This window comes from Orbicella franksi, chromosome 8 (genome assembly GCF_964199315.1).
Source record: "Orbicella franksi chromosome 8, jaOrbFran1.1, whole genome shotgun sequence".
NCBI lineage: Eukaryota > Metazoa > Cnidaria > Anthozoa > Scleractinia > Merulinidae > Orbicella > Orbicella franksi.
Window position 1 is genome coordinate 18,663,704 of NC_138152.1, and position 21,949 is coordinate 18,685,652.

At 37.0% G+C, this 21,949-nt stretch overlaps 1 protein-coding gene across 1 annotated transcript in view; it reads right to left on the reverse strand.

Moving 5' to 3' along the window:
- The window catches only part of LOC145495199 (methylcrotonoyl-CoA carboxylase beta chain, mitochondrial-like), a 170,747-nt gene that overhangs the window by 144,834 nt on the left and 3,964 nt on the right, over positions 1-21,949 (reverse strand). Inside the window, exons 2-3 of the mRNA XM_081474779.1 lie at positions 9,794-9,860; positions 8,247-8,331 (exon numbers count right to left, since the gene is read on the reverse strand). Of these exons, the coding sequence (XP_081330905.1) occupies positions 8,247-8,331; positions 9,794-9,860 (152 nt within the window). The remainder of the gene's footprint in view (positions 1-8,246; positions 8,332-9,793; positions 9,861-21,949) is intronic.

A 21,949-nucleotide genomic window follows, 5' to 3' on the forward strand; every position in this document is an offset into this window, starting at 1 on the left:
GAACTAGTCAATAATTTTTTACCAATTACAGTCTGTGGCTGAAGTAAAGCCAAGAAAATAAATAACAACAAAATGATTTTTGCTCATATTTATTTATTAGACATTGCTGAAGTGAATTATTTCTATCATCATTCATAATATCTGGATTCCAGATTCTGGTGTTTGGTTCCGGATTCTGGATTCCAGATTCTGGATTCCGGATTTCGGTTTCCAAATTCAGTGTTTTAGGGTTGCCCCAGATGATGTATGTGCATATGTTAATCTTGAATAATCTGAAATTTCAGAGAGTTTAAAAATATCATATCATATCTGTGATGGTTCTGAGGTGGAGGGCTGTTACATGTACATGTAAATGTCTCATGCACGATTTTTCACTCATTATGATTCAGGTGCAAATAGTTTCTGTATCTGTTGATGTGCAACAATCTACACCAATATTTCAACCTAATAATGTACAGTGTATATTAATTAACCAAATTATGCTGTTTGTTTTTAGTTGGCCAGTGCTACTACATAGTAATGTGATGTTGAAGTGCACAAATTTACAAACATGCCCAGTGTCAACTTGTCAAATACATGTATATGAACTGGCCAGACAGTGTAGATTACAAAATTCTCTGAAAGGTAAGATGTTTCTTAAACATTATTTTGTAATTAATGATTTCTCAGACATTGTTTTCTTCAAGAAAAGATTCATACCCCACATGGAGGTTTTTTCTCTATTAGAGCTCTTGATTCCTGATACTTTAATTTGGAATTTCTAAAGACTGGCCGTGAATGGGTGTTGGGTGTGAATATCTTCTGGAACTGCACATTCATTCATTGAGTAAGCAAGAACATCAGTATTTATCCTGACAAACTCTGATTTTCTTCTGGAAGCTGAACTCATATGCAGTTGTACAGTTATATGTACAACCAAACAGCCTGGATGACCCTGTGATTGGGACTGTGCACATTGTTGTAACCCTCAATGTTCCAGTTGCTTGTTTGAAGCAAATTGCATTTGCTCTCGAAAGCAAGTGGCGAAGTTCATAACAGTTATGTAAGTTTGCTTTGTATCTCAGGGCAGAGCCTGCCACAGTGAAAGTTGGAGTACCAACCCCTAGCATTTGATTCACTACTAACACTCAGTAAACAGCTAACAATGAAGTACACTGTATATCAAAGAAAGGAATTACATGCCTGTTCCTGTCAGTCAATATATGAACAGGTTACAGATGGGGAGCCTGTATTAAAACATCAAAGATTTTCAAAGCAACCATGGCCTGGTGAGATATTTCTGAGGTAATATAAATTTAAGGTCCTTATGATTGCTTATAGGCATTGATTTTTATTGTAAACAATATCTTACTGAGTGTATTTTTCTTGTGTGCTTATTGTTGGAGAACACAGAGGTCACTGTTATGACAGAGATATTAATTTGTGAAAAGTTCTATAAACAAATGCATCTGGGAACAAATTAATTTATCATGGATGCAGCTTCTGAGAGATCCCCAATATTAATGGAACATACACTGTTCATACAGTACATGTAAAAGAGTTTAGTAATTCATTACTTATGATTGTAATGCTTTGTTTGGTTTCTCTGTATTTACAGACAACTTGATGGGATTATAAATTCTGCACCAAGTTAATTGAATAAACTGACTTGGAGGTTCAGCTCTGCAACCCATCCTGTTTGTAGTAATATCATAGCTGCAACATTGTGACAGATACACTGTATTACATTATTAAGAAACACATATTAACTAATTATTTTTAAGTGCCTGTTAATTTAATCAGTTTTTCTTAGAGATAATTTACTCATGGTTTATTTAAATAATTGGCTTTTTGGCTTTAAAATGACATTTATTGAGCTTTTAAATCAATTTTGTGATAATCTGCATTGGACATGGCATAAATTGATATTTTGCCAACACGAAATGGAGAACTGGGTCTTAAGCAAAGTTGCAGGATTAGCATTTTTGTAGAAAGAAAGGGTTGAGAAATTTGTGACATTCTACAGACAGCCTTGCCATTCGCAATGTCCGATAAGGTTAATTTGTTCCATTCTGTTGTAGAAATAGTGTTCTCTAATTTATAAATTATTTCAATCTGTTGTTTAAACGATTGCCTTATAACCTCATGTCTGGCTTTGGTGCATGTAGGATATTGATGTATTTTTTATCCATTTTGCTGTAAATTATCTTAATTGATGTGTCAATCAAAACATATCTTGGATATGCTGGGCTCTTCTGACAAATGTACCTATGCCTCATAACCTTTGAGTGCATTTGGTTGTGTAGTGCAGACAAAATACATGTACATAATATAACTTCCGCTTAGCTCACTGATAATTCTTGGTATAATTTAATCATAGCAAAATTAATCAATGGAACCCAATCGCAGCTCTTGTAGTCCACAATGCCAGTTGCGAAAAAGAACAAATCACATTGAAATTGAATAATAAAATTATTATTAGAAGCCTATGCAAGTATTCATGATCAGGAAAAAAAAATATCGTAATTACCATTCAAGCGAGGGGGATTTTGTTTATTGCAAACCCTTCCAGCAGGAGGAGACTCCATACAATAGTGAAGATGGCTAAATGTATCTTTGGGGACAACTTAGAAAACAAAACTTTCCAACTTTTCACATATGTATACTGTTTTGGTATTTTTGTCAGATTTCATTTGGTAGAGATTCAGGGACTGAGTATATTAGTGCGGTACGGCATGTAATCCCGTAGGACTTTCATGCCGAAATTGATTTTTTTCACTGTTTTGCACTTATTTTGGGCCGAACAATAAGAATCCGATGGGGTTCAAATTTTCCGATCCCGACTTCCCATGTTTCTGGCTACTCTAAGGGTTTAATTTATGCTAATTTATGCTAATTAGATGCAAAAAAGTCTTGCGAATATCTTTGCTCTTAGATTCAAGATACAGAGACCAAACATTGTACAAAGCTTACTCTTGATGACGTACATCGTATGACTTAACTTTGTTACCATGGCAACCAGCGATGACGTCAGGATTAACTACCTGCTATTTTGGTGGCAGCCGTCTTGGATCCACCATCTTGGATTTTCGAACTCTCATTTTTCTAAAGCAAAACAGTGAATTTTAAATAAACTTTAACTAACGAATGATTTCCGTTATGAGCGATGTCCAGTTAAGTGCAGATCTTTCTTTTATTTTCCTTTTTTGCTAAACGCATGTACTCTTTCAGTTTCTCATGGGAAAATATCATTGACTTTTGTTAGTCTTCTTTCTGTTATGTATAATACTAATCTACAGTTCCGTTAAAAGTGTTCGTGCATAAAATGTGACTTAAGTTCTTATGCACTAAGACCATCCTCGTCATCAACTCGTGTGCCATCTGCGAATGGATTTGTACAGGTTTTTCCACCACATTAACAAAGAGGAGTGCATGGAATTCCGTTCTTGAAACAGCTACAGAGTCCCCTGCAGTCTGACTTGCAGCCGCATTTGGTAAGCTCAATGACAGCTTGGGGTGCAGGGAGAGACAAGCATATAACGGGCACATATGCTCCTTAGTTTTCGCTCCAGCCGTTCTCTTTAATGTGGGGAAGATCTGGGCAGCTGGTGGTATAGGATTTGTGACGCATGGCTATGAAGTTTGCGCGCTTGATGGCATCATCTCACCTTCCAAGTTACTGAGTCAAAAGAGCTCCCATCGAAGTTCAGGAAGGGTGGTAGGTCCCGCTTTGCAGTACACTTGGCAGACAAATTTCTCTAGGTCTTTAACTTGAGTTGGCAGTTCTCCGTTGGCTAACTGGTTTTGGATAAGACCCTCACCAAGCTTTCTGAAACAGTCGATCGCGAGATGGTCGTTATGGAGTGTCATGTAAGCTTTCACCCAGGAATTCTTCGTGATGCCAACAAACTTCTCTCCCCAGTCGGATCCGATGAAGTGGTGCAATCTAATCAGACCTTGACACTTGTGTATTCCAATCGCTTGAACTCGCTGAGTAACATCAATCTCTCTGTAGTTTGCACCCTTGCCTGTCAAAAATTCAGGCTATTCAGGTTTCCATGACGTCCCCTGGAAACCAAGTTGAGTAGCAGGACTAGTACGTCAGTGTCCGGAGAGGATACACAAATCTCTTGCAACAAATGCTCATCTAGTGAACACAACACCTGGTTAGGGATCAGCAGGTGTTGTGTTCACTAGATAAGCGCAACAAAATCAAACTACATTTGATTTTGTTATTGTAAACCATGACCAGCTTGATGATTGTGTTGCTGGAGAAGCGCGCTAATAATCCATTGGCAAACAAAGTGACCAGTCTCAGCTTTTTCATAGCGTCTCATAAGGAGTGCTTAGAAGATTGCAACAGTTTGTCTTCAACAAATGCTTCAAACCGCTCTCGGCCCTTCTCTGCGTAGCACAGGATATCTTCCTTTGCTTTTTCAGGCACAAGAGCTGACGACAACACACTCTTCAAGGGAGACTCAACTGTAAATGAGTTGCCTTCGCAGTGCAGCTCTATCGACTGGCGGAGTTTCATGGCGTTTTTTCGCGTTCTTACAGCAACATCCCAAGAGAGCTGATAGTGCTCGTTCCGCTCAGAAGCCTCGGACGCGTTTTATTGCTTTACCATATGGTAGAGATGCAGTGACGTGACAAGAAGGTGATCTAGGGCAGCTTCATCTTGACTTAACATGAACATACCTCCGTGGCGCTTTATCACCTTGATCTCCTGTTCTAGCGTCTCATCTGTGAACAACCTCGTGAACGGGATCTTTGACTTCGCTCAATAAAATCCTCGGACTTCAATGCCTCATATGTCATAAGGTCCTCATGCTCGAGTGCGTTCATCTGCGCGAGGTGGACTGGCATTAGCCGAGCGCAGTTGAGGAGATCGTGCGTGAAGAAGTACTTTATCAGGCATTCCATTGCTATCAGGTAGCCTTCCCAGTCCCCAGAGCGGCAAGCATGGATGAGCTGAAACAGGTTGTGCAATTACTTGAGGTACTCTATCATAAATCGCCCAAGATTTCAAGTCCTTGTTCTTCACGGTCTTGTGGTTTGACCTTTTCAGAGTACCAGGGCTGGATGTCGTCATAGATGTTAACCATTTCTGGACTACGCTCGTGGAGGGCCTCTTTAAAGGATACGAACATACGAATAGAGTGTTTCATTTTATCCAGATGTTCACCATTCTCTGCGTTAGCCTTGCCTAAATAATTTCCATCACAAACTTGCCATCGGGAGGAAAAAACTAAACTTCATTATGCCCATCACTGTGCTTCCTGCGCTCGAGATTTCGAATTGGCAAATGTGAAATGCCACGTCTAAATCAAATGCCGCATGTTTTTAATTCGAAGCGACTCGAATTGGTATATGATTCGGCGCATATGTAATTCAACATCCAAACCAGGCCTAAAAAAAAAAAACAGCTGTAAAACTCCAAACTCTAGGCGTGTTTCACAATTTTAAGTCCTGAAAAGAAACTCATCAGTTCGCGCAGCACATGCTATCATTCGTTACTTAGGGTGCGTTTCTTTGTTAAGATCATTCCGCAGTATTGCACTGCGCATCCCTAGTGCACATAATTTCACACGTGAATAGCACGCGCGCATTACAAAATGACGGCCTTTTCTTTACAGCTGGACTTCGCCATAGAGGTAAATCGTCATTTCCTCGAAAACGAGTACGATGACCTATCATTTTTTTTTCTGTTGTTTTGAATTGAATAATAAATTTCTCTGTGTAAAATAAATATGAACCAATTCTCAGTGTAGAACAAGAAACAATCGTCGGAAACGTGAATTTAGCAAGCAATTGTGACTATAACCATGGTGCTATTATAAGGATTTATTGGGTACAAACAAGGTACTGTTGCTTCTAAACGAACATCGAGATCCCTCATCTTTATTTCAAAATTTAAGTTCCTATAATATAAACAATCAATAGGCAAAGTTTGACAAAAATCTCAGTGCAGGTTCTATTTCAGCGGAATGACCTTATAAAACAACCAAGATTGGACTGTTAAATCCGAACACTAATTTTGCGTTTCTTTACTAAACAGATCAATCCGAGATCACTCAGATCATGGTGCGTCAAAGGAACCGAAAAATCCTTGCCCAGAGTGGATTCTTCGGTTCCTTGATCCGAGGGATCTTGGATTAATCTGTTTAGAAAAGAAACGCAAAATCCGTTTTCGGATTTAAGAATCCAATCTTGGATTTTCTTAAAGAAACGCATCCTAAAAGTTTATTAACAATGCACTGTTTTCCTTTGGAAGTATGAGAGTTTGAAAATCAAAGATGGCGGATCCAAGATGGCCAAAATAGTTGGTAGTTAATCCTGACGTCATCGCTGGTTGCCATGGTAACCAATCTAAGTCATACGACGAACGTCATCAAGAGCAAGCTTTGTGTAAAGTTTGGTCCCTGTACCTTGAATCTAAGAGCAAAGACATTCGCAAAACTTATTTTTGCATCTAATTAGCATAAATTAGCATAAATTTAGTCCTTGAGAAGCCAGAAACATGGGAAGACAGAATCTGAAAATTTGAACCCCATCAGATTGTTACTATTCGACCCAAAATTAGTGCAAAATAGCGAAAAATTCAATTTCGGCACGAAAGTCCTACGGGAGCGAAACAACATTCCGAAAAATAACTGAGGAGCTCCACTTTTAGGCTGGCCTAAATCTATATATTATCGATTGCTTTCAAACTCACAATATCACGTAGGTTTGTGAAGGAAAACCAAGAAGACTTTCCCTGAATCAAATCGCTAAGGAAGAACCATAAGTATTTTCGTTACAATGAAAAACTTATTATACCTTCTACCTCTCGAAAATAACTAACTTCACACGCTCAAGTGACTGTAAAATGGCCTTAAAGGGCTTTAAAGGATGGCTTTACTTTCGTTTCTCTGATTTTGCCGAAAAAAGAAGACAACCATTAATCTTGTAAAACAAGCACAAGTGGTACTGAGGGAACATTGTAAACTATTAAGTTGTGGATTTTATTGTTTTATTTGAAATCCTGAATTTCTTCTCGTTAGTTTGTGATTAATTATGGTTTTTGCTAGTTTATAACTAATTGTAGCCCTAGTTGTAATTTATTACAATCTATTAAATAATAATATTGTAATTTAATATACCTAGGGGGCACTTTGAAGGAGTGCTTTAAGGGGCTCAGTCACAGTATTTTGACTTATTTTGGCCACATACAAAATTACCTTAAGTTTAAATTAAAGGAAACCTGAAAATAACAGTTTAATAAGATAGAAAAACACGAAAGAGATACTGATAAACCATAAAGGAACAAGGATGGTTAAGGATGGAGAAGATTAACACAGATTACAAATGACGAATTCAATAAGTGTAAACCATGACTGAGCCCCTTTAAGGACGTTCGCACGAAAACTTTCCAGTCAATAGCTAGGTTCTTTTAATTTTTGCTGCAGTCAGATTAGAACAGGTTACTTGTGTCAGAAATGCAAAACAATAATATTATTGGGGGTCACCAACTTCGTTGCAGAGATAAAGCATGTGGTAAACTACCCTGATTTTGAAGAAAAATTGGCGCACATAATTCAGCAGGGTTACACGGGTTTATAGTTAAAAATATTGAAGGTGAGTCAACAGAGGCAAACTATCTTAGTCATATTTTGTAGATGTGGGTCTGTTGCGTTACCAACGTTTTCTTAAAACTTAACCCTTCAAGAGGCATTTGAAACCGTCGCACAGATAAACGAAGAGCTAAAAACAAGGGAATTCAATGGTGTATTCTGCAAAAAAATTCAGACTTCTAATCAATAGTTTTCCTTCATTTTTTCGCTAAACTTAGAAAATCGGTAGAGAAAATGATCCATCAAAACAAAAATAGTGGCCGCCAAACATCCAAAATCGTTAAATCCAGGCAAAGCCATAACAATGGCCATCTGCCCTATTATTGTTCATTTTATTACTCAGCGCACATTTTCATGCATGATGTGGCATGTGAATTTGCGTGCACAGTAAGGATGCGCAAAAACAACTAACTTGAATGTCCTTAATCATGGGGGGCCGACCAACCCACCAGAAGTACAAAAAAATGTAGAGCCAAGCAATGGACTAAACATCAAGATAGGTTGCATTACATTTGAAGAGATCAAGAACGCTATAAAGAAGTTAAAGAATGGGAAGGCAGCAGGATGTTCAAGACAATATACCAATTGTTGAGTGAACAACATAGCTTCCAATCAATAGTACTAATCAGAAATGAAAAAGAAAATAAAACATACCCAGGATCAAGCAAGCAGGATATTCTGTCTCTAGGTAACATTTTTCCTTTTGAGGTATGTCTTTTCCTTGCCTTTTCATCTCCACCTTGAGAAAAATTACATGAGACAGGGTGAGGGAATCTTACAGTGTAAACAAGAATGATTACAACCTTATATTGTACCACACTGTATATGAATCACACCAGCAGGACAACCTGGTTGAAATAAAAAAAAAATTATTCTAAAGAAAGATCAAAGGATCTTTGTAGATCTTGATGAAAATCTTTTTAGGATCCTCATTCACATCCTAAAAGATCTTATAGGATCTTGCTTCCAAAGACAAGCCTGGTCCCTACCAGGTTCCAGCAAAAATTATTGAGGAGTGATATACTCAGACACGTCAACTATACATGTAAAAAGCCATAAGCATTTATTTCAATCTGGTGTTGTTGAGGAAAGTGACCTACGTCTTTAGGCTTTTCAGCTTTTTTAATTTTTTTTTTCACCTTTCCTTTTTCTCCTTTTCTTATCTTTTTGCTGCAGTGATTGACCTTCTACTGGGCTTGCTTCCAGTTTAAAAATTTCTGAGAAAGCATCATCAAGACTCATCACTCAAATTACTGAGCATTTTCATGCATATTTCAGGCTCCATTGAGCCGATCACTCCAATTTGGGTATCATTAGAAAGATCTTTTCCTCCTGCAAAACATGAGCATAAGTGATGCCAATTTTAGTCAAAGGTGATGACATCAGAAGTGGAACAAAGGCCAATGCTTGTCACAGGTTGTTATGGACGGCACAGGAGTCAATGGGTTAGTCATGGTGGGACAATGATCACTTTTGGATGTTCAAACTTCCCTGCAATGTTAGATGGGAAATTTATTGTAGGCAAAAATTGGGACAGTTCATGAACTGATCAGTCAGAAAACAAACCAAAAAAGATGACCACAAAGTGCAACAAGAGCCCATGTTTCAACTCTGGAAACTTGGAGAAAATCATAAAATCGCTGAAAATCATAAGATCATAAGAAATGAATTTGCACTATTCTTTTTAATGCAGTGAGTAATTTGTTACAGTCTAACTCTATATTTGAACATAATAAAAATGGCAGGACCTGGGCAAGGTTTGCATCTGCTTACACCTTCTATTTGAGCATAACTGATAAATTAATACATTTGTTATACATACATGTAGGGGAGAAATAACACCGATATAGACTAGTTGTTGGAGACAGGAAAACACTGGAGTTATATACATCCATTTCATTAGAAAGGTTGTCCCAGAAGGGTGTAAAAGCATATGAGAAAATACCAAAATTAATGGTATTTTACCTAGAGGTAGTTCACCTTTCCATTGATAACACTTCATAGACATCATAGAACAACACTGTACAGCTTCCTATGATACCTTTGTTGTATATTAATCTTTTATTCTTTCACTGGACAACCTTCCTCAAGATAGCTCTATGAATTACTGTATACTGAATACGAGTTACCGGAGTTCTACTGTACTTTAAGAACAAAACAAAATAATTCAGAAGTGTATAACTTCCACCCATAAACTGTACCTTGCTTAATTCTGTTCATTGTGTTTTTCAAGTCTTGAACAGCAGCAGCCATCTTTGCTTTGTTCTCCTGTAACACAACAAAGACCAGCTAAGCACAAAATAGTAAAATTTCCTGCTTTTGAGGTTTTATCTTAAAGTGCCTATGAAGTAAAAAATAATTGCTGCTTATTTGAAAGGCTTTTCAAAGTAAAGAAGAATGGCATTTCCCTTTTTGGAATATCTTTTTTTGTCCTAGAGATATTTATGTTTTTATATTATGGAAATGAGGAAAGTGATGACATCATAGGTGGTTCCACTTGAACAGTAAAACACTGAATCAAGAATATCTCTAGAAATATTGGAGCAGTGTTCTTCAAACTTGGCACCACAAATTTGCATCACAAAAGAAACAGAATGACACCTTCTGTGTTGTTGGCATGACAACACTTGGCTCCCGTCTCTTTCTGTGAAAAACCAAATATGCCAATTTGTGACCCTTCGAAAAGGGACAGAGGGTCTTGCTCAGAACACACATGATTCCCATATTGTCTTAACTCTCCCCATTAGATTGTTGGGAGTGGATGATCCTTGTTTAAGATAAAATCTGGTAATGTTAGTTTTAATTAAAACAGGACCAGCAGCATAACTGTTGTCATGACGACGGCACGATGGGTGTCATTTTTTTTCTTCTCTGATTTACATTTCTGGTGCCAAGTTTAAAGAAGACTGCTTTAATATTTCTAGAAATATTCTTGATTGAGTGTTGAACTGTTTAAATGGAACCACCTATGACGTCATCACTTATAACACAAAAACGTAAATATCTCTAAAACAAAAAAAGATATTCCAAAAAGGAAAACGCCATTCTTTACTTTGAAAAGCCTTTCAAATCAGCAGCAATTATTTTTTACTTCATAGGCACTTAAGTTGTCAAGATGAATATTCTTTAACAGCCGGCTTCATTAAACAAGTAGTCAGTTGTATCTGAGTGAAAGAAATGTTGAAGTACATAAGAAAAAGCAAAGCGTAGCACATGTCCAGATCACAATACTGTCCCTGAAACCACCGATCTATAAATTCCAAGTGATCCCCCAGCATTATATCAATCATTTACTTGTCTTGGCCATGGTAGTGGCCAACCAGAAAGCTTTTGCTACTTTAGCCACCTCTCAAATATAATTTTTATTTCCTTATGACTTTAGCAAATTGGTTTTGTTCTAGTGCCACAAGGAGAGCAAGGGGTTACCTGAAATAAATATATAGCTTTGTGATATTCACACCCAACTGCCATGGGTGGAACATGTTTTACTTAGGGTACACAAGTACCTTTCCCACCCCACCCTCACTGCTTCCTTGCTTCTAGATAGACTAATTAATTAATTAATTAATTAATTACACAAACATTAAAGTTTACACCTTATTGCCTTAGTGCCTAGTTCCATAGTGCCTTTGCAGATGGGAGCCCCCAAAAACCTTACTGCACTAGTACCACTTTGCTGCTTGAACTGTGTTTTCATATTCAGAAAAATAACTTTGTAAATTGGTGATACCTTTTGCAATACTGGACTCAACAAAGGTTAAATGTCTTGGCATGATGTAATGGTACATGTTTTGGTGTGGCTGTGTGAATTCATTTTCATCAGCATGTGGTTGAGTGAATGAGATTGGCAACATTTTTAAGAATCAAACCAGAAAGAGAATTCTAGGAAACCAAATGTTAATTTATCTTCTGTTATACGTGCAATTTATATAAGTTCAACAGGCAGAACGTTTATTTGTATTCAGTCTACTCAGTTGACTCATGGCACAGTGCTCAATCTTGATATGGTAATGTTTAGTTCTTTCTGCCAGTTTTCCGAGTCAGTTATCAGGTCTGGTCTATTGCCTCAACTGTTGTAACAACCTCTAAAAGACATTCCTTGTAATGGTCCCATAATAAACTAAAGAAACCTGTGGTCACAGAGGCCCACCCAAAAATTTTCACGAAGATTGTCTAAGGAACAAATAAAGGGAACAATTCAAACCATACAACACCATGCATTGCACAGTTTTTGTGGGATTATGCAATGTATTGCATAATCCCAAAAAGCTAGCAAAATCTTGTGGGTTTGAGGACATGATGTCACATGACAGCTCTTGGTTCTTGGTCAGAGTTCATTGACAGTAAATTAAATATACAAACAGAACTTAGCATTGACGGTAGTATCATATTTGACAGTAGTATTGAGAGGTACGGACTGAGCCTGAAATATGAAATTTTGCAAACCAAAGCGAATTTCTCCCCTGGGCAAGCGAGAAGATTTTCATGAACACAAATCAAATGGGAGCTTTAAAATTGCTAACAGGCCAAAATTTAAGCTTGCTCCTTTGTTTACGTTTTGAATTAATGCTGAGTTTACGTACTAGCAGGGGTTGATCTTGAGAAGGTGTCAGATCAAAACAAGACATAACAGTCATGCAAATGTATCTCATAGAATTCTTTTCTAGTTAGAAGAAACACTTTGGAGAATAAACAAGTTTGCAAATATTGTTTTTGGTGAGCGAGAAGATTTTCAAGAACCCAAATTGATTGCAAGCTTTACATTTGTTTACATTTTGAATCCATGCTAAGTTTACATATATTGTTTTAGATAATTTTTTTATTACAGTATGTAACTATGGGTCTTGCATTAAAACTGAAACTTTTATTGTTTGCTTTTCAGTCAGAGTTCATTAACTGTAAATTAAAAATACCAAACAGAACTTAGCATTGACAGTAGTATCATATTTTGACTGCAGTATTGAGAGGTTAGGCTGAGCCTGAATTATGAAATTTTGCAAACCAAAGCAAATTTCCCTTTGGGAAAGCCAAAATTTAAGCTTGCTTTTTTTTAAGTTTTGAATTCATGCTGAGTTTAGGTATTGGCAGGGGTTGATTTTGAGAAGGTGTCAAATCAAAACATGGCATAACAGTCAGCCAAATGTATCTCATAGAATTCTTTTCTAGTTAGAAGAAATGCTTTAGAGAATAAACAAGTTTGCAACTATTGTTTCTGGTGAGCGAGAAGATTTTCAAGAACCCAAATCGATTGACAGCTTTACATTTTTTCAAGAACCCAAATCGATTGCAAACTTTAAATTTTTGCCTTCAGGCTAAACTTTTGAGTTTATTCTTTTGTTTGCTTTTTGGGTTTACTTTCAGTAGGTGTCTTGTCACACAACAGTCATGTAAATTCTTCTACAGTTACATGTAGATGTTAAGCGTCAGAGCATAAACAATGTTGCAACTTCGAAGCAATACGCGAATTGCCCGGAACTTGTTCAGTGTTCTCGATTCCTCTGATATCACTATCTTTTCAATCAATGAAGGAAAGCAACAAACAACACAATTATGCTTGAAATTGTCTTAAAATTGCACTAGACAGGTGACACGAGGCAGCCCAGGCAAAGAGCCTTTGATTCAGGTTGTTGCTTTATTGAAAAAAAGACCTTGGAGTTTATCGACGACTGCATTTCGCCGATTTCCCTGGAAGTTTATATTAATCAAAGGTGGACTTAAATACGAACTTGAAAAACGGTTAATTTTAGCAGTATCGATAGCACGGGTTCTCGGAAAGGGTGCTTTGGTTTTAAAAAGAAGAAGAGAGATAATGAAAAAAAAAATTGAGTGATGTGGTGTCGAACCAGCCTTCAGTACAATAGCCAATGGCCTGCGGCGCAGCGCTTTAATCGCTTGCGCCAACAAAGCACGGTAAGCTATGTGAGACAATTATTTCTTTATGAAATACTTGTTTCGGCTCCATTAACTACTTTATACTATTCGAAGGTGGACTTAAATACAAACTTAAAAATGCTTTATTTTAGCACATCGACAGCACAGATTCTTGGAAAGGGTGCTTAGGTTTTAAACGAAGAAGAGAGATAACAAAAAAAAAAAAATCAACCAAAGTGATATCAAACCACCTTCTGGTGATTTAGTGAACGGACCGCAGCGCAGCGCGTTAATCGCTTGTGCTAACAAAGCAGGGTTATCAGATCGGCTCAATTATTTGTTTAAAATATTTGTTTCAGCTCCATCAACTGGCGGCTAAAGTGACGCTTCGCTGATTTCATTGTTCAGTGAAACAAAAGACTTCTTTTGTTTCTCGTGCAACAAAAGATCTCCAAAAGATGCCGCAGGAAAACGGAGTTTTTTTTGCATACATTATTTCTCGAAAACGAAGAGCAAACCAGCGAAAAAAAATACAGGGTGATGTTTTTCTATTAAATTGAAAGCCACATGCAAAAACTCAGGCACTTTTGCGGAAAAAAACACACACACAAAATCGTCACTTAGCATGGTTTTGCACTCACCCCTTCAATTATTTTGTTGTTCAAAGTTGTTCTCAATCGTTTGGAGGACTGCCCAAAATTTTGAGTGCGATATTTTGTTTTTGTGTAGCGTTGAAACCCCTGGAGGCGTGTATTAGTTGGTGTCATATTGCAAAGGCATGCAACTGTCACTCACGCTTAGCTTGAAGAAGTGTAGTTTAGTTCTCAAAAAAGTGTCAGAGAATGAGCAACTTTGCAAGTATAGTTTGGAGAATTACTGTGATTTATTGATTTTGTGTCAAAAATTGTACTTAATCATTTGAAGGTATATAATGCAACTGTGACTTAGATGTTTTGAATCGTAAACGATACTACACCAAAAGCCCTGCAAGAGGACATGACTTTTGTGGTTACTGGATAGTGAATAACGACAATGGTGCAAAAAAGAGTTGCAGGTTTATTGCAAAGTATTGTTTTAAAATTTAAGTGCTTGACATTAATGTCCTCTGCATCATTGTAGGCAATATTAGGGACCTTTATACAATGCAAGGATGGGGAGGCCAAATGGGGAATGGCAGTTGGCGCCAGAAACTTTTGCATGTCCAGTCGTGTCGCCAAAGACAAACTGCTTTAGGTTCTGTAATTTTCGTAAAGGACAGCGCCGTCAACAGCTCTAGCTTCATAAAAGCTTTTTATAAAACCAATGACATCAATCAATCAATCAATTTTTTTCACTCCAATAGTGATATTGAACAGAACCAGTTTTAAACAGTAAAAGTAGTTATTTTCATTGAAACTAGTGTTTTAAAGGTGGAAATCACACAAACAAACTCAAGCAAATCTCAAGGTATTTTTGGCCTGGCTTCATGAGATCTGTAAAATAAATTTCCCACTTAAGGTGGCTGAACAGTTTTCACGCGCGCTTTTGCTGATGCAATTGAGCGCGCGCACAAGGATTGCAAAGAGCGATCATTTTATTTACTCAACACCCGCACTATCTCTTATTTTTTGTCTATTATTGAACGCAGTGTATTGATGGCTTTAGTCTTTTATTGCAAAGATATGTTAGAAAAGGTAACGACGCAAAGAAACCAGCAATTCTCAGTTTTCTCTTTGTTACCGAAAGAACCCAGTTAAATGCAGCGCATGCGCAGTTGCTCAAAAAATTGAGACCGATTGCTTTTGCAGAAACTTGCGGATTTCTGACAATCCAGTCGTTAGAATTTCAAGATCAATAAAACCATTCCAAAATACATTGAACTCTCTTGTAAAATATATACCAATATGTACATAGAAATATACACAAAGACCATCTTTACAGTATCCTATGAACTTTTGCTAATTTCAAATTTTGTTCCAGTCCGAGTGGAAGCAAATCACCAGCAGTTCTTTTATTCTTTGCACAGTTTTAAAAGCATGTGTCTTGGCAAATACTGTGCTCTGACTAAATTCGTTACAAGTGAAACTTTCATATGCTCCCTTCTTTTGCCTCAAAATTTTTAAAGTGGATCTTGGTTGAATTTTTTTTGCAATAACATAATCCACTGCGGGACGGAAAGGGAGAACCTGACTATTTTCACAAAACATTTCACAGAAATCTGTAGCTCCTCTCAAGTCTGGTCACTTGTTTTCACTCCTGTTGAGGAACATGTTTGGTTCATGGGCCAGCTTTTTCCAATTCCTGAAAGTACTTTAAAAACTCATTCTCTAACTAACTAGTCTCCTATCAAGTGGACTTCAATACACACTCTGAAGGTAATTCCCTTGAAATGTGTTCTACTATCAAACTCTTTTTGAAACTTGGCATAATATTAACATTCATGATATGAACATTAAAAAAATGCAATAAAAAAATGGGTCACCATACTTGTTTACGCGTCAGCAGGCTCTTAAAATGGGGTATTTTCACTGGTTGTGCATTAAAAATTCGAATCACCTTCATACAGAATTAAGTCTTGGTTACTTGAAAGACACAAAATTTTATCTTGAAAGTAAAGCTTCTTTTATTGACATAAGCAGTATTGCTTCGTTTAAGCCGTTTTTGATTGCCTGGTTGTGGGAATACTGCACTTTTTTGGACAGTTCCGTGGTTAGCTTGAAGTCATCGCCTTGGCCAAAATACACCCAGTATGGAACTATTTTCCAAAAAATATCATGTTCTACTTTCAAACTTTTTTCTTCTTCAAATATGTTCTTTATTAGAATATTCTTAGCAAATACCTGGAAAAAAAATTGGGGGTCACCGTGCTCATTCAAGAGAAAAGGAGCATTTATTTCACTATGGAGCTTAGTTTGAGGGAAATCTCTTACATTTTGTATGAGCACGGGCTCATGTATGCGCACTAATGACGCGAAACTCGTGCGCAATATAATACTAAGGAATCACCTTAAAGTGAAATTGATTGAGCACCGTTTGCATTTAAGCAGTCAAAAAAGTTGTTCATGTTTCTAACAAACTATGCACTTCTCCTACACTGTATCTTGATTAATTGATTTCATTCACAAATACATCGAGTAGTTGTAGCCAAGGTATTCGCACGTCATGTTGTTTCTGAACTTGATCATTTTGTTCCTCAAAAAGCTGTTTAATATAAATACATAGGATAACAAAAGAAGTAGAATAACCCTTGTGTCCCTAGCATACACAGTTTCAGTTTTAAAAAAAATAGGTCCGCAGTGCATACATGTGTGGCTTACAAGTTATACTTTTAATTAGGATAAAACTGAATAATTATCATGAAAAAAAATGAAACACACTACTAGGATTTTCAACTCACAAGGTCAGTGATTGATAGCAGAAGGTGAAAATGTGAGATATTTTAGAGAATAGGGTGCTATTACAGAGAACCACAAAGTGTGCTTGTGTGGAGCTTCCAATTATTTAGTTTTATCATACTAGTAGTTACGATATGGTAAATGAGATGCTGCCGTATTGTAAATAAATTTGCTAATTTGTGAGTAATTGAAACTTATTGCTTCAGCTTATAACTTAAAAGATTAATAGGCCTTGATAAATATATCCCAAACCAAACTTAAAAAAAAACAACAAGAAATATGAATTTTCCTTAATTAAGGGTTTAGCACACTATTTGAGAAAGTCAGCAAAATCAGCAAAAGATTAACTGATTCATTGTATTATACATTCATTGTATTATTTCCTGCTGCAAAGCAAGCCCTTTTTAAAAAAAAGTAGGCAATCGGTTAATTGGGGAACATTTGCCATTTTTTGTGCTAGCTGATGAGATGAGATATTGATTTTGCTACTGGATTGTAGGTATCTTTCAATCAATCAATCAAACAGTAAATCATTCAGTTACAAGTACACACTCACACCATACGTGTATCAAAGCCTGCAAATAATTGATGGTTATTCCATGAGTGCAGGTTAGATAAGAGACGATGGATAGCTAACGAGGCATGTAGCATTGAGTTGACTATAACCAACAAGCGTGAGTGCAATAATTGTTTTTATTATACATTCTAGTGACCATCTGTCTTCTCATTAGCTAAAAGCCTACCGTTAATTCTGGGAAACAGCACAAAGAAATCATTGTCTAAATCTCCAAATATAATAAGCTTGCTTTTCAAACAATGTGATTATAATTTCAAAGTACAGTAAAAAATGCAAATCAACTCTAATATGGTAATTTATTTCACTTTTGAATATCTAATTTGGACAAAGGGAAAAGGTCACAGTTCAATCATATTCAAACTGAGGTAAAGAAGCATACTTACTCAAAAGGGTAAAAATATATTCCGCAAATTGACCGCTTTACAGTCAACTGATCATTGAATGACCTCTTCTGTGACTTACATTTGTAAACAAGTAATTCCACTAACTCCATCCAAATATAAAGTGATGAAACATATTACCTTCTTGTTTCCGAAAGTCTTGAGGAGGTGTCTGTGATTTATATTGTTTTCAAACTCAAGCAGTACTGTCTTTGAATTTGTGATCGCTGATGGAGACATTTTAAACTTCTGACAGCTCAAAGCAATGAATATTGCCTTTTAAAAGTACAACGGCTGTAGAACCTGCACTGGACACATGCCAAGTCTGTCCTAGCTTTCGCAAGGAACTTTACTCCCACTGTCTCGATTTGTTGACTTGCATGAACACCTGAAAGTGAAACAACAATTCCAAACGGGTTTCGTTATTAATTTTGTACTTAATTACAAAGCTAGATTTTTAACGCGTAAAAGAAATGATAAGATGCAAAACTCAAGACCAAGCTCAAAATGAAAAACAACTTACCTTTAAAACTATAAGCAGGGGAAACTAGAGACCACACTTACAACCGAAATGGCTGACTCAGACTAGTGCGCCATGGGCCACAAGACCACGTGATTGACTCTCGTAGACAAATAAATAAATAAATCCGATCATGACATAGTGTGGCTACACACTTTTTGAAAGCCACATAATAACTATCTCTTCAGGTACACCTGGACAGCAATGAAAGCAATAAAATTTAACATGTGGAGAAGCACCATCCCATGTGCTAGTAAAGCTCTTAACCACAGAGCGATCCTATAAAAGGCAAGGACATGCCACTTTTGAAGCACTTTGTTGGCTTTTTTGTGCAATGGTGGGCCGAAATAATGGTCACATAACATGGATGTTGTGAAGAAATAGCATTTTTTTTCATCAAAACAACAGAGTCATTTACGTAGAATGACATAAGGTAAATAATGAAAATACAGTGAAAATAAAACTTATATTAACTCTTTAGAAGATGCCTTTGAAACAACAAAAACGATGAATTATCCTCATCACTTCACAGAACAGTCAAATTTCGCTGCTAACTAAAATAACAAAGCTGATGTCTGCGCTCAACAAGCTATCTGTTTCCATTTATCTCAGCACGCTAAGAACAAAAACAAATCTCGTAAGAGGTGATTTTGGTTAGCCTGTGAACACTGAGAGATTTTGGTGGGATATTTAAAATTATTCAGATTTATGAGCATTATGATGGTGCAAACAAAATGTAAATTGAACAATGAGTTATTCCTCAACCTGCTCTACATTCAGAGCAAAGAAATTGGAAACAAAAAGTACTACAAAGAAACAAGAGAACTTGAAAAATGGCAAAGTGAGACGCTACAAAGGAGAAGGAAGACTCATGGCTGAAAGCAATAAAAACAAAAACTGCGTTCGTAAAAGGCCCACTGAATTTTAGCAGCAAGAGTACAACAGCAGCCAATGTTCACCTTATGGAATCTCTTTTAGATGACTGGCTGAAGAATAACCATATTACCTTAGATATATTGTATTACCTTCGCAGTCTGCTTGTATCTGTTTTTATCAACGAGTTTTAGTTTCCAAACTTATTTCTCAACTCCATTAATCCTCGAAGGAGCAAAGACACTCTGCCATCAAAGAAACTAGATATGGCATTTTATAAATTTGAGTGAAGAGCTTCAATTCATATGATTGACTTTCGCAAGTGGAGGAACAGAATTATGAAGTTGAAATTAAAAAAGTCAATTTTCTTTGTAAACTCTTCTCCTGAAGCTATTGTTCATTTAGTTCAAAAGGCATTGCTTACTTCTAAAATAAAAGAGAAAATTACACCCGTCGCTCACCAGAATTTTGTGGCAACATGCTAAAATTAGACCTGAGTGAATAAGCCAATCAAATGGGAGCATTGGTCGTCCATTGGGATTTGTGATTGGCAGGCTGAACACCTCAGCCTCATTATATAGGATTGCTCCATGTATCCCTCTGTTCTTATTCCTAATACACTTCCAAAACAAATGTTTAACAGTGCATAGGACTTGATGGTGGTGGTAGGAAAAAAATGCCACAGGCATTAATTTTTCCAAGTTTACAAAAAGACTGACTCCCATAACGACAAACATACATTCCTCTGCAACAGTAGAGCTCACCTCAGATGATAATGACTTCTCAAGTTCATCAATTCTGTTTTCAGTTGAGCCTTTGTCAACAAATCCAATCAACTTAACTATGTCATCAAAAACAAGGTCTTTCCTAATATAAAATTCATCATATATTTCACCCATCCAAGAATCAGTATCTTTGAGATCAGATCTTTCAAGAAAATCTTTCTTAACTAAATCTAGAAATGATAGATCAAATCCTAGACCAGATTTACCGTAATGATTCAATTTAGCGTCCGGGGCACTTATTTACTTTTGGTACCATGAGGGAGGGTGCTTATTTGAGAGAGGGTCCTTATTCAGGACAGGGCACTTATTTGGGACAGGGCACTTATTTCTTTTTTGAGAAACAACCTAATGTTCAAGACAGAAATTGGTCCATATTCACTGTACAGATAGAAGGTGATCTCTGCATTCTAACTAAATAAAAAAATCTTTAGGTCCTGGAACTCGTTTCCGAGGAAAAAACGAGGATTTGTTTCTCACAAAGAAAAAGCCACCATTTTGTATATGCTGTGTATGTGCACGCGCGCTAATGACGCAAAAATCGTGTCCAGTAGGGATGCGCAATGTAATTCGGAGGAATTGGTTATTGTTGAAGTAAACACACCACATGAGTTGGAGCGAGCACCAAGGGAAATACTATCGAGAAATGAAGCTCTTAAGTGCTCTTTCAAAATACCTTGCATGCCTGCCTGGTGGTTGCGAGGTATCATAAAGCCTTGATAGACCAGTAAGTCATTAGCATGTTTTAAAGAACCAAAATGTGCTTCCTGATGTTCAAACAAACTGACACAATCGAGTTATTGACATTTGAAGTCAGATCAGTCCAGGCAGCAAAGTCCAAGAACAGTTCTTGCACAAGAAAACAATCCTTTCGTGAGTTGTGGCCATTGGCCAAGCGTTGCCGTCGTCAAAGTTTGGAAAGCAAGAACTGATTTTAGACTTATAAATTATTATATAGCTGTGTCTCACAAGGCCTAGGAACTACCAAATTCACAAATTTGATTGGCTGAAATTGATATTGAAAGTGGTCTAGATTTTCCCATCTAGACCACCATCTAGACTGGTTACATTTTGTGGTGATAAAGTTGCAAACTAAAATACAAAAATATTGACTATTTCCTTCTAACAACATTTATTTATGGAAGTGACAAAAAGCCTGATGAGAAAACAAGTAAAGAGGACGAGCAAACTTTGGCAGACCAAAGTTTGGCTCGTCGCCGTTTGCAAGCAAAATGTCAGTTAGTACAAACCAGTTACATTAAACGAATTTTAAAAATTGTTCCTTGTTTGCCATATAATAAACATCTTATTAACTGAGCTTAGTCGGTCTGTATGGGAGAATCTTGACCTTGGTTGTCTGTACACACCTCACTGTGTTTGGTCTGTACTCAAGACCTCGGTCAAGAGTCTGCCATACAGACCTCCTGCTCCGTTAATAAGAGTTAAACACGTCCTGCATCGACCACCATGTTCCCCACATGTGAGCTGTAGAGAACCTTCCCGGCATGCATTGCAATCACGCACAGTGGATGTTTGGTGGCTTTAGAAGCCTGATAAACAGTAATATAAGTAAGAGGAAGTGGATTTTACATAGTTATTACATAGTTATTGACACAGGGAGTACCACAGATAATGGCCAGCAAGTAGCGATCAATCATATTTACAGCAATTTTATTTCAAATCGCCATGATCTGTAGCGTTTCGAACTTATGGGATCAGGGGACAGACCCCTAACCTCAACAGCCTTGCGAAATCAACATTTCGCTCTGTCATAAGTCAAATGAGCATTTCTGGGATCATGCATTCTCCTGAAATCTACATTTAACTGTTTCTTAGGTGAAAAAATGTCTGAGGTTGGCCGTCGACACTAAATCAACACGTGTGTGTTTTTTTTCAAGTGAAATCAACATCTCCAACCCTCCAAGTTAACTTTTTTCCTTAGTGCCCATTTGGCCACTGACTGTTCAGGTTTGGTCGCCA